At 33.1% G+C, this 13,890-nt stretch overlaps 1 protein-coding gene and 3 long non-coding RNA genes across 4 annotated transcripts; 1 reads left to right on the forward strand and 3 right to left on the reverse strand.

Annotated features, from left to right (window-relative positions):
• Window positions 1-258: 258 nt before the first annotated feature.
• Window positions 259-5,830, reverse strand: LOC131803256 (uncharacterized). Its single transcript, XM_059124351.1, has 5 exons — window positions 5,676-5,830; window positions 4,727-5,048; window positions 4,468-4,610; window positions 474-689; window positions 259-404 (listed from the first exon to the last, which is right to left on the reverse strand). Exons 1-4 carry the CDS (start codon window positions 5,812-5,814, stop codon window positions 475-477), a joined length of 819 nt encoding a protein of 272 aa, XP_058980334.1. The 5' UTR covers window positions 5,815-5,830; the 3' UTR covers window positions 259-404; window position 474.
• A 1,647-nt stretch (window positions 5,831-7,477) lies between these two features.
• On the reverse strand, window positions 7,478-10,383 carry LOC109613915 (uncharacterized). Its single transcript, XR_002195269.2, has 2 exons — window positions 9,958-10,383; window positions 7,478-9,901 (listed from the first exon to the last, which is right to left on the reverse strand). It is a non-coding gene; the product is annotated as an uncharacterized LOC109613915 (long non-coding RNA).
• Window positions 10,384-12,428: 2,045 nt separating this feature from the next.
• LOC131803259 (uncharacterized) lies at window positions 12,429-12,953 on the reverse strand. Its single transcript, XR_009342505.1, has 2 exons — window positions 12,816-12,953; window positions 12,429-12,761 (listed from the first exon to the last, which is right to left on the reverse strand). It is a non-coding gene; the product is annotated as an uncharacterized LOC131803259 (long non-coding RNA).
• On the forward strand, window positions 12,905-13,579 carry LOC131803257 (uncharacterized). Its single transcript, XR_009342503.1, has 2 exons — window positions 12,905-13,210; window positions 13,265-13,579. It is a non-coding gene; the product is annotated as an uncharacterized LOC131803257 (long non-coding RNA).
• Window positions 13,580-13,890: the final 311 nt, after the last annotated feature.

Genomic DNA, 13,890 nt, shown 5'->3' on the forward strand with positions numbered 1-13,890 from the left:
AACGTGTAAAATTTATATGATGATTTATATAAAGTGTTTTCTTTCGATATTATTAAATATTTTATATATTTATAATACAGTTAGAGTTATAGTGCAATTTTATTACACTCTTAATTTTAAATAAACATTTGAAGTTTTTATATTCGTGTATATAAATAAAGCGGTTTGTATTAAATTATATGACTTATTTTTTTTTATATAAGTATACATTTATAATTATATTATAATGTGTATAATAATTTACTACAAGACCTAATGGAAAAATTGTTGGTCACATATTTTGTATCTACAATATGAAATTAATACAAGATTTAGTGCACATTGTGCATATATTAATTTAACAACATTGCATTGTAAAATAACTACCCGAAAAGGGTTTTGGAAAATTATTGTTGAAGAGATTGCTGTAATGAAAGAAAAATTTCATCATTAATATCTTTATTAAAATCATTAATATCATCATTAATATCAACCTTAATTTTTTTTGCCTTTTTTCCTTTTGTTGTCTATAAAAGTTTTTACTTGTGCTGGGGTTCTGCAGCATAGCACTTCATTTTCAGACACGACCCTCATGCACTCCTTGAGAGATGGCAACTTTTCCATTGAAGAAATATCCCCAAATTCAGCAGTCAAAGCTTCTTGCTCATCGATTGTCCACCGGCATTTTTTTGTTTTTCCGCAAGAAGTATCTGTAAAAATTACACAATAATCATTTCATAAGCCTAAAACAGATGTAACAAACATCCTATTTAATAATGTCAAATGAAAATGAATGCGAACAAAAGATTAAAGTCGTTTAAGAATATAACAGTTTTATCTTTCTTCATTAGCATTCATTTTTTTCGGCATAGCACAGTGAAAAATTGCACACGAAAAACCTGATCAAAACCAAATGCAATATAAATTATGCAAACAAATATGTACTCCAAATTTATTTTTGATTAGAAAATCTAATATAAAAATATTTAAAACAAGTAATGTACTCTGTTTATATATATTGGAAACAACTAACCGATTTAAAATATAATAGAAAAAATAGTTTGTATTGGCCTTGTTCCAGAACCTGTAAGAATCTACTAGTTTTGCAATTTTTTCCGATATCGTAAAGAGGAAATCGGTTAAGGTAGTAAAAACTTTAACATTCCTGCATTTCTGGAACAGACCAATTATTATTGCATTTGTGATTAATCTGTAAAATGTCAAATCGGCCATGATATCAAATCTTTACTGGATTATAAATAAGGCAATTTGGGGAGTTTGAAAGTGCCGGTAGCATAATCTAAAAAAATATTTGTACTGTTTAAATAATTTTGTGAGTGGACCAAAAAGGCCACATTAATACTCAGTAGGAGGGTTAAGTGAAATGAAGTATAAAATCAGGAATACAAAAAAAAAAAATTAAAGCTAGATCATAATGCATTTGATTTTGGTCATGGTTTTCGGTAAATTAACCACTGTGTATTTTGAAACATAAGTCTACGCAAGCTTAGTTATAGTTTCTACTCAATATACTTACTATCAAGTTTCTTATTGTAGGTACTACTAGTCTTCCTTCTTATTATACTTACTACTAATTTTCTTTTTTACCAAATTTGCGCCATATGTAATATTATCTGATTCAACAGATGATGACTCAGATTCGGAAGATATGTTTCCACGAAGATTATCAAAACTATTATTTTCGGAGTTTTCCTCATTCCTACAACCAGCAGCTGACAGCAAAATCTTGGACACTGTAGTGATTTCCGCCATTGGTACCGATACTCTATAAATACTTTTGTGTATATCCTTATGGTGCCCAAGAAAATTTGCTAGCTTATCCACTGTGGCTTCTTCAACGTTTAGCAAAGCTGTATACGTTGCTATATGCTTCCTTAATTTAGTTCCTCTTAATGTGTGAGGAATAGTAGCCCCACACTCTAAGGCAAACTTGCGTAATAACGGGCAAGCTCTTATATATTTTTTTGATATTCCTGATGATCCGGGAGCCGAGAAAATATAGTGATTTGATTTCGGGATTCCGGCACTGTTGCGATGCTTTAATATAAGGTCAACTGCCTTTCTACTTAAAGGATCCAGCAATATGCTGACAGTACGTCCTAATTTGCCTCTTAGGGTAATTCTTACATACTGTTTAGCGAATTCAAAAGATTGGTTAGAAATATTATCAATAAATCCAGCTTCTATATTGTCAGTAATAGTTTCCTTCTTATTGTAGTTTTCAATAGTTATTCTCTCGATCTCACCGGCTCGTCGTCGATTGAACACTTGTAGACATATTAGAGTAGTTTCCAAAAGATTTTTCCAATCATCAAAGATAAATTGTTTAGTTAATGTAGCTATAGAATATACCATTTTAGTTCTTAGAAAATCATAAAGTTGTTTGATATCTTTTTTGTTTGGCAAATCTTCCTTCTTAGATCTTTTTTTGTTTTCTCTATCTTCAATAGCTGTTTTATTTATTTGAGTGGGAGTCTCTTCAACCCACAATGAAACAAAATTGTCCAAAAGGTCTTTCATATCAATATTTTGATTTTTTATGAACTCATTCTTTTGTATGTTCGCACATTTTTTTATCAAACCAGATAAGTTGGTGGCAACTGCTGGAGTAGAAAACCCCCGACCAAACTCCCACTTTGCAGTTTTGCGTAATGCTTCAATTGTCATATCAAACAAATGTGGCTTAAAAATTTCCTTCAACTCCTTTATTTCAGGATGTAATTTTATGCACTCAATTTTGAATCGACCCAAGAGTCTCATGTTCGCTCGGATTTGATCATGGTGGTGAATATCAGGTAACTTTTCGGATAACCTGTTGCCGTATCTAATTATTAGTTCGTCATACCGAATGGCCTGTGTAATTTCATCGTTTCGTAGAACGGGAAAAATCGCTGTTTTCATTTCTGTGTTTGCCAATTCGTGTACGTATTGAGTGATTTTCCTACCTTCAATGAAATTGTTCCGTTTATTTTTTTTATTAGAGCATTTACTAATATGAGTTCTTGCCGAAGTGATGCTATAATACCCTTTACAGTGGACGCAGCATACGTAGTGGTCTGCTTTATGGTATGCTTCTGATTGTTGTCGTCTTGTAACGATAAGTGAACCTGTATTTTTATCATGAGCGGTATTATGTATAAAATCTCCTTCTTTTCGGAGCTTATCAAATATTTCTCTGCGTTTTCGGTTTCCTTTTGGTAAGGCCATTGCCATTTTAACCATATTCTCCTTTTTGTGCCTCAAACAAAAGTGTCGAGCAATCTTACATTGTAAGGTTTTGCAAAACACACAGAAATGTTGCTTTGATTTTTGCTTCGAAAATGGTACTGTCAAAACATCGACTTTTACTGGTTTAGGTATAACCTCTATGAAGGAGCTCACATTTGTGCTATTGTTGTTGTTGCTAGAATCGGGGGGTAGAAATTCTGACGTAGAGTTTCCTGGCAAAGTTTCGATTGTAGAATTTATTGTGCTTATATCCGTAAAACCTACACAGTCACTGGTTTCTTGTGGTTCAATTGCCGTTGAGTTTTTGAAGTGGAATTGATCTGTAGTCCGCATTTCAGGGGACTTTCTATTAGATATTACTCTCCATGACGATTCTTCTAATCTGTCCAATGCCAATAGCGGCGACCTAATTCCGCTAGTTGATCCTGTTTCCTGTAGTTTTTGTGGTTTTTTTACGGATGTGTAACCAGAAACGTTGTGTATTACCATACCATTTGAGTCAGGTGGTAGACAATCGGACGAAAAGTCTTCTGATTGAGTTTCAATTGTAGAATTTATTTTGCTTGCATCCGTGGTATACAAAGTATTATTGGTTACTTTGGGTTCAATTGCGGTCGAGTTTTTTATACAGCTAAGGTTAATATTCTGCATTTCTATATATTCTTCAGGATAATTTCTATTAGATATAGTGCACAAAGACGATTCTTTTAATATGTCAGCTGATGACAATGGCTGCGACTTTTCTATTCCTTGTTCTTTTCGTGGGGTTTCTTCAGATAACCCCAAAGAATTAATTGCTACAGTTTCCCAAACTTCGTTTTCTGGTTCATCAGTTGTTGACCTCTCCCATTCAGTGCATATTTCCACAGTAAAACCTTGAATATATGCTTTAGATGGACAATTTAAGTCCATTGATTTTTCTAATAGCTCTGTTGATGAACAAATTTCTGATGGATCTGAATTATTTTTTGATTTTTCTTCCGATTTACTATTTTTGATGTCCGGCGGTAAAATTGCATTTTCTTTTATTTGCTTTTGTTTAAAAAGTTGTAATTTGTCATCTACAAAAATATACTATGTTAAAACTTTCCCCAAATATATATTTCTATATTTGAAATCAAATTTGATTCCAAAAAAACAATGCTAGGACTAATTAATAACTTCATCATCACCATGATTTTTCAATAAACAGTAATTATATCTATTATAAAAATTATATAGCTATTTTTGTTAACTTACCGCTAGTCGAAATTAATTTAGCTGCATATTTTCCGCCTTTACATTTCACCACACACGTACCTCCTTGGATTTGTGTTATAGATTTGGAATTTACGACACAAAATTCTGAATCGTCATATGTGATCAAGGAGAATTTAAATAATCTATAATAAAAAAATATTTAGTGTCAATTATTTTTGATAGATATTTTTAGTTTTATTTTTAAAACTTTTCTTCCTTCTCCCATAAACTTATGGTTTTTTGGGCTAAGTATGCTTACCTTGATAAATCAAATTGTCCTCTTGATATAGTTTCAAAAGATGAAAAATCTGTCGTATTATTCTCTTCCGAATCCGATGCGTTATTTTCACCATGTATAGTGACTGAAGATATAGGCTCTTTATCTGATCTGTTTGATCCTAGTGGAGGTAGATTTTTTATATACTCTTTCATGTATAACATTGTCGACGGTGAAATATTTTGATAAGCACGACCACGGCTCGCAGGAATTCTTGGTGCTATTTGTGTTTCTTGATTCTCCGCGTTTATTGTCCCCATTAAATTCTCACTTTGTTTCTTCTCTTCAAGATTTTCTTTATTATCTATGAAAATTAATGTATTAATATTTTAGTCCTGGTAACGTTCTAATATAAAATCTAACTCTAATGTATTCTACGGAACTCTACAAAACTCCGACGGATATAATCTTGAGTTTTACTTAATTCGGTTAGTAAGTAAAACATTTTCCTTTGACGCTTTTTAGACTTTTACAGTCATATTGTTTCTTGTGTTTAATTATGAAAAAATGGCGCCTGTGATGCTTTAAGTTTATTTTTATTTATTTTTTGGACAAAGTAGCACGATCTAAATGATCGTTTTTCTATTTTGTGACCAAATTTGTTCCAGAAATTTTACAAATATTTTTGGAAATAAAATAAGAGCAATATTTATAAAATTCCGACGCGGGTTTGAAAATTATATTATTTCTTATTCACCTGCTGTGATTTTTTTCTTAAAAATCATTTTTGCATATTTTAGCAATCATTTTTCATACCCTTTGCATGCTGACAAGGACATGCGATGAAAAAAAGTTATTATCATGATTTCACAATATACAGGCATGTCATGGAAACTAATGTGTTGCATAGACACATAATTTATATTCTTATTTAAAAAAAAACGGCTTAATTATTTGAATATGTTTTGTATATTAAATTGTATTAACTTACCGTCAGCTTTAATGAAAATTGCGGAGTACGAACAGCCTTTATACTTTACAATACAATTGTCGGAATTGTGATGCTTCACGTCTTTTGTTTTGACAACATAGAAGTCACCGTCATTGTCAAACTTTACTAGGGAAAACATGTTGAACTAAAAAAAACTTTCAACGAAATTTTAAAAAATTAACTAATAAAATAAAAGTTTTAAGTTTTGTTTTATTATTATTTTACATCTATTGAAGAATACGTAAAATTAAAGTAAAAAAAATTGGGACTAATAATTATTATAGATTCATTTTCAAATACGCGTCTTCAATCTTTTCTTCCTTTACAAAAAATAATTTAACGATAAAATATGCTAAGCAGAGCTTAAACATACTCTGTGTTTCTTGCACGAATTCGATCGGAAAGCGAAACTGGAGCAATCGCTCTCACTTTTTGATCGCTTCCTCGAGCGAGTTATAATCGCTCGCAAGCAAATCGGAACTCTGAATTAAGCAAAAGTAAAAAAATTCCGATTTGAATTCATTTTCACCCAATATGGCTAAGTCCATATACTTTTGGGTCCACTGTTGTCCCATTTGGAGGTGTGAGATTTCTGAATTCGCCATCAAAATTGGGATTAGACCACCCAATCTATTATTCCCTAAATATATTCCAACGTCAGAAAAAAATGCGATTTGTAGTCACCCAATATGGCTAAGTCCATATACTTTCGGATTTTCAACACTACTCCTTCATTTACTATTAAATTATACCTTATATAGTACTTTTCCAACAGTAATGGTACCCTTTTTTCAAAACATTTCCATATATCCATCTAACACAACATTTCGATTTGCATCTCTACCATATTCAGTACTTTTGCAACTCTTATGATACTCCTTTTCCAAAAGATCTCTACCTTTCCACCCTAACACAAAATTACGAATTTCCACCTCTACTCATTATATTTACGTTCGAATTGTACATTATTAAGTACTTTTTTGTCAATTATGGTACTCGTTTTTTAAAACATCTCCATATATCCACCCACCTTTCTCTACTCAACAATTATATCCTATTTAGAAGTATTCCAACACTTATTGCTCTTTTTCCAAAACTTCTTTATATAACTATAGAGAGCTTTCCATTATTGATTCTCATACCAAATTCGACGATTCTAGATCCATTCATTCATAACATACGAATAGTAACATTTAAAGTACATATTAGAAGTTTTCGTACCCTTTTGGTACAAATTTCCAAAAACGATTTGTCACATCTATCCTACACACCATCGGTGACGCTGAATCCAAATTGCAGAGCTGTAGCTCTTCTCGGTTGCTTTTCGTACCCTTCCAAACGTCAAAAAATCCAGCCTTAGAACTCACCTACAGCCCAACATCAACCCGGACGGAGCCGACTATATGACACCCTACACCACTGCTGTTATGTGCACAAAATTGCATTGGGTTTTTATAGCCTTCACTCGACCTTATGTGTCAAATTTCATGCCTTTTGGGCTAATTTGCACATTTGGTGCACAATGCATCAAAACTCGGATGAAGTTATATATGGGAGCTTTATCTGAATCAGATCCGATTTTCACCAAATTTCATAGAGTTAATTCTTGGTGTACACCAACTACGTGTGCTAAAGTTCATCCCCTTTGGGCTGATATTTCACAGGCTGTGCACAATAAACCAAAAATCGGATCAAGATATAAGTGGGAGCTATATCTAAATCACATCCGATTTTCACCAAATCCCGCAGAGTTAATTCTTGGTGTACATCGGCTACATTTGCCAAATTTCATCCCATTTGGGTTATTATTGCACAGGTTGTGCACAATAAACCAAAAATCGGATGAAGATATATATGGGAGCTATATCTAAATCTGATCCAAACCAAACAAACATTGTTTGCAAAATTACATCTCAATCGGATAATAAATACGACCTGCATTTTGTTCACAAGAATACATGGACGGACATGCATAAATCGATTAAAAAAATTATTCTATGAATATCTTCAAAAGTAACCATGGGTCTATCTCGCTTATTTCTCTCTGTTACAAACAAATTCACAAATACATAATACCCTTACCACCATGTGGTGTAGGGTATAAACACATTCTATTAAAATTTCGGTTTTAAGACTTAGGCAGAAAAGGAAACTTGTTGAACTAAATTTTAATAACAGCAGCATTTGGGGTAGTTTGGACCAAGAAAGGCTGAATTTATTTACACAAAACAAGTAAATAAGCAGCCAATTTCGGCCGGGCCGAACTTTTAATACCTTCCATCATTTAGAAGGAATTTGAAATTTTAAAAAATCCGTCGAAAAATAAAGCTAAAATGAAAAAATACTGAATATCGGGAGATACCGTTATATGGGGGCTAAGCGAAGATGTGGACCTGCATAGATAGGTTGTAGTACCCATTGCGAAAATTAAATACGAAATTTGAAACAATTCCGGTGAAAAATGTCGCTAAAATCATCAAAATACCGAATATCGGGAGGTACCGTTATATGGGGGCTATCCGAAGATGTGGATCTGCGTAGATATTTTACTGGCATAGGTTGTAGTACCCATTGCGAATATTAAATGCGAAATTTGAAACAATTCCGGTGAAAAATGTCGCTAAAATCACCAAAATACCGAACATCGGGAGGTACCGTTATATGGGGGCTATCCGAAGATGTGGACCTACATAGACCATTTTCTGTCATAGGTTGTAGTACCCATTGCGAAAATTAAATACGAAATTTGAAACAATTCCGGTGAAAAATGTCGCTAAAATCATCAAAATACCGAATATCGGGAGGTACCGTTATATGGGGGCTATCCGAAGATGTGGATCTGCGTAGATATTTTACTGGCATAGGTTGTAGTACCCATTGCGAATATTAAATGCGAAATTTGAAACAATTCCGGTGAAAAATGTCACTAAAATCACCAAAATACCGAACATCGGGAGGTACCGTTATATGGGGGCTATCCGAAGATGTGGACCTACATAGGCCATTTTCTGTCATAGGTTGTAGTACCCATTGCGAAAATTAAATACGAAATTTGAAACAATTCCGGTGAAAAATGTCGCTAAAATCATCAAAATACCGAATATCGGGAGGTACCGTTATATGGGAGCTATCCGAAGATGTGGATCTGCGTAGATATTTTACTGGCATAGGTTGTAGTACCCATTGCGAAAATTAAATACGAAATTTGAAACAATTCCGGTGAAAAATGTCGCTAAAATCATCAAAATACCGAATATCGGGAGGTACCGTTATATAGGGGCTATCCGAAGATGTGGATCTGCGTAGATATTTTACTGGCATAGGTTGTAGTACCCATTGCGAAAATTAAATACGAAATTTGAAACAATTCTGGTGAAAAATGTTGCTAAAATCATCAAAATACCGAATATCGGGAGGTACCGTTATATGGGGGCTATACGAAGACGTCGACCTATATGGCCCATTTTCAATACCAAAAGTCCTGCACACATTATATACATCTGAGCAAAATTTCATCAACCTATGTCATTTCGTTCGGAAGCTAGAGTGATTTCCACAGACGGACGGACATCGATAAATCGACATAGAATTTTACGCTGATCAAGAATATATATACTTTGTGGGGTCTAAAATGTATATTTCGAGGTGTTACAAACGGAATGACAAACTTAATATACCCTCCATACTATGTATGGTGGAGGGTATAATAATGCATATATAAGTGCATGGACTCCCGCAAACACAAAGATATAAATAAGGCTTATGAGCAGGGCACCCGGTTTGTGATATTCTGGTCAGGTGCAGCTCCAAATAATTTACATTTATTTTTGTCCTATATGGGGTCGCAACTTTTCAGCCGATGTACTCTATTTTCAACCAAAATTATTGGTCACCGAAAGTATATGGGAAATAACCATATGCATTTTTAAGAACAACACAACAGTTTTTTGTTTCTTTTAAGAACAATAATCCAAAATTTTTTATCACTCTTTTATAACATAATTTGGATGTTATTGATAAATTGATCAAAACACACATTAATACGCGAAAAGCAAAAAAGTTTGTACTCAAATCATGAATTTCAATAAACTCTTGAAGACAAGCAGCATATGGGCACTCGTCACTTCCATGATTTTCTTCTTTTGATCCAATGATTTCAGGTACTCCAAGCGAAGTGTTTCTTAAATTCCGCACAATTGTAGGTAGTTTTTTAAACATGAAAAAATCTGCAAAAGTAAAATGTTTAATAATTGCAAACGATGATCTACGAACATGTACTTACACTTTCCATTGAATTTTGATGAACTGAGCTTCCTGGCATTTGATTTCATTTTACTCCTCAGGTAAGCAAGTTTTTTCATTGTGAGAAACACTGCAAATGGTCAATATTTTCCAAACATTATCTATTTACGTTGATTTTGTTCTAATGTTAAAATAAAATTTTTGTATAGGGAACACGAAATTGATTTTGTTCTTTGGTTTGCTATTTAATTCGATTTTGAGTAACAGGGATATGTAAATATATTTTCGACATAATGTAGCACGACCAATGACATCAACGATCACCGTTTGTATGTTTGATGCAGGGCCGCGGTTACATAATGTTGTGTCGAAAGTCGATACAATCTCAAAATCGAATCGATAAATAGCAAAAGAAGAGAACAAAATCAATTTATTGCTCCCTATACAATAATTTTATTTGAAAGGGCGCGAAGTAACAAACAAAACATTGGAACAAAATATACGTAAATGGATAACGTTTGAAAAATATTGACCATTTACAGTGTTTTTCACAATGAAAATCTTGCTTACCTGAGGAGTAAAATAAAATCAAATGCCAGGAGGCCCAGTTCATCGAAATTCAAATGGAAAATTTAAGTGCATGTTCGTAGATCATCGTTTGCAAATATTAAGCATTTTTCTTTTGCAGGTTTTTTATATTTGTTAAAAACTACCTACACCTTGTGCGAAATTTAAGGAACACTTCATTAATGTGTGTTTTGATCAATTTTTAAATAACATCCAAATTATGTTTTAAAAACAGTAATAATATTTTATGAATATTTATTAGTAAAATAAAACCAAAAATTTTTGTGTTGTTTTTAAAAATGTATATGGTTATTTCATCTATTCTTACGGTGACCAACATTTTTGGTTGAAAATAGAGTACATTTAGACATCGACTCAAAAGTTGTGACCCCATGTAGGACAAAAATAAATGTAAATTATTTGGAATAGTGGAAAGCCTACCTGTCTGGCACGGATTTAAATTCCTGACCAGAATATCACAAACCTCTCTCTATGAGGTTTTGAATGTCGCGCAGTACGAACTCCGCGATAAGAGTCGGCCTATATATGGATCGTGTGCACTGATCATAAGAGTGAATGCACTTATATGTGCATTATTTTGTTTGATTGAATTTAGCCTTGCCTGGTCCCAATTACCCCAAATGCAGCTGTTATTAAAACTTAGTTCAACAAGTTTCCTTTTCTGCCTAAGTGTTAAAATCGAAACTTTAATAGAAAGTGTTTTTATACCCTCCGCCATACTATGGAGGGTATATTAAGTTTGTCATTCCGTTTGTAACTCCTCGAAATTCTCATGTTAGACCCCACAAAGTATATATATTTTGGATCAGCGTAAAATTCTAAGTCGATTTATCGATGTCCATCTGTCTGTCTGTTGTAATTACGCTATCATTCGAACGAAATGACATAGAAGGCTAAAATTTTGCACACATGTTTATTTTGTCAGTAGGCATGTTAAGTTCGTAAATGGGCCATGTCGGCCCACGTTTTCGTATAGCTCCCATATAACTGAACCTCCCAATATTCGGTATTTCGATGATTTAAGCTACATATTAACCGGAACTGTTCCAAATTTCGTAAATGAAGTTCGGAATAGGTTCTACAGCATATGACACAAAATTGCACATTCAGGTCCACGGCTTCGTATAGCACCCATATAACGGTACATCCCGATATTCGGTATTTTGATGATTTTAGCGACATTATTAACCGGAACTGTTCCAAATTTCGTATTTGAAGTCCGAAATGGGTATTACAGATAGAAAATTGCCTATGCTGGTCCCCGTTTCCGTATAGTCCCCATACATCGGTACCTCCCGAATTTCGGTATTTTGAAAGTTTCTGCCACAATCAACATTGATAAACATAGTGGTTAAGGGTATAAATAGTTCGGCACGGCCGAAATTACTACTTACTGTCTTAACGATTTTCTTCATTTAAAAACTCACCTGCGCTTCTATGACTTTAAACAAATCAACATAGTGGACAACGAGAACCATCAATAAAAAAGAGGACACATAAAGTACGTTAATAAAATATGGAACGCAAACCAAAAAAAGTACTGTTCACTATAATAGAGTAAACTTATGATGCAAGTAGGCTTTAATAATCCAAAATGTTTAATAAAAAAAGATACATAACTATTTTTCAATAATAAAAACGCTAACACTGCAATAAATGAAAAATTTTACCTATTTTCATCGTGTAATGTGATGTGTGCCGCTTTATATCTACTTAAACTATTTATACCCTACACCACATAGTGTTAGTTTGTAACTTCGGAGAAGATACATAGGACTGTCCTTAAATGTCAGACTGTCTTTAAATACCAGAATTGCAGGCTACATTTTGAGTTTTTTTCTGAAATTTTCAAGCTGTCCCCACTCTTCAACATTAACCGCCTGGGCCGCCCTTGTGTATAGAACTAAAATCATTTCAATCCAATGAATTGTATTAATTTTCAAATCTTTTAATAATCAATTTATGAAAATAAAAAGTCCGAACACCAAAAATTGAAACAAAATCTAATTATTTTGAATTGAAGGAGCGCCAGACATTATTTAATCACACACGCACACAAAGGGTTCATCGACAGCAGCAGTTTGGCAGTAAATGTATGGGCCGCTTACAAAGCATACAAATATTGAAAACAAAAAAAAAAAAAAAAAAAAAAAAAACATGACAAAAAAGGGTTAATTATGGCAAATGATTCATAAACACTCACACACTTTTCATTACAATTTTCCCTTTACACACCAGGTAAGGAAGGTTTGCACGCTGAAATAAATTTTTAGATCAACAATATTTCATAATAATTATCTATTACCTCACCTTGAATATTCATCTACAATATTTTATTTACATTGCGCTCTCTTCTTTCAAGTGTATTGTTCGGAAAACTAAAAATTGATTTTGATGAATTGATCATGTAACATCGGCTCTGTTGTCCAACAAAGAATAGCGCTTATCGCAGTCGATAATCGACTTGAATATCCCTAAACGCGAATAAAGTAACAAAAGCAATGATCGAAATAAAATTTTAGTTCCCTGAACAATACTTTCGAAAAAGGAGAACGCAAAGTAAACAAAATATTGTACGTGAATAGTTAAAGTGAGTTAGCGGATAATTATTAGAAAATATTGTTAATCAGAAATGTATTTCAACGCGTAAACCTTCCTAAACTACTGGGTGAAGGGAAATATATGCATAGATGGATATAAAAAGTGTATGTTAATGTTTATAAATTGTTTGCATTGAATAACCCTTTTTCTTTTGCCAGATTTTTTGGTTTTTTTAAATTTGTCATGCGGCTCATACATTTTACTGCCAAACTGCTGCTGCCGCTGAACATTTCGTGTGCGTGTATGATTAAATAATGTCTAGCGCTTCTTCAATCCAAAAATAATTAGATTTTGTTGGAAATTTTGATGTTCGGAATTTTTTCCAAACATAAAATTTGAAAATAAATACAATTCATTGGATTGGAGGGAATTCAGTTTTATAAATTATTTTGATCTCTATCCTGCTTGAAAACTCACACATTAGTCATGTTTATGTTGGAGAATTTTCAAATAAAAAATCATAAAGGAGGTTATTCTGAGGAGTTTGGCTTATCTCTATTTTAGTAAAAACTCTAGAATTTTTTTGCAGTGGTTGAAATTGTTGTCCTGATCACAGGAAAGTACTTTTTTCGTGGGAAACGGCCCGGCTTTCCGGAACCGATAACTACAATATGGGTATCGTTGGAAAGCTTATTTTGAACAAGTAGTAACATGGCGGTATTATTTCTATCGCTTTAGGAGATATTTCCAAAATACCTGTTTTCAAAATGGGGTTTTTTGTAAAACACTACCCATTATGGGGTTTCGCAATATTGGTACCAAATTAAATCGTACCTTTTGATCT

This window comes from Musca domestica, unplaced genomic scaffold, assembly GCF_030504385.1.
Source record: "Musca domestica strain aabys unplaced genomic scaffold, Musca_domestica.polishedcontigs.V.1.1 28, whole genome shotgun sequence".
NCBI lineage: Eukaryota > Metazoa > Arthropoda > Insecta > Diptera > Muscidae > Musca > Musca domestica.

Coding starts and splice junctions, on each gene's coding strand:
- LOC131803256 (XM_059124351.1), bottom strand. CDS start 5,814: ATGTTTTCCCTAGTAAAGTTTGACAATGACGGTGACTTCTATGTTGTC. Junction 4,611..4,726: donor GGACAATTTGATTTATCAAG/GTAAGCATACTT, acceptor TTTTTATTATAG/ATTATTTAAATTCTCCTTGA. Junction 690..4,467: donor TAAATTAATTTCGACTAGCG/GTAAGTTAACAA, acceptor TAATTTTTACAG/ATACTTCTTGCGGAAAAACA.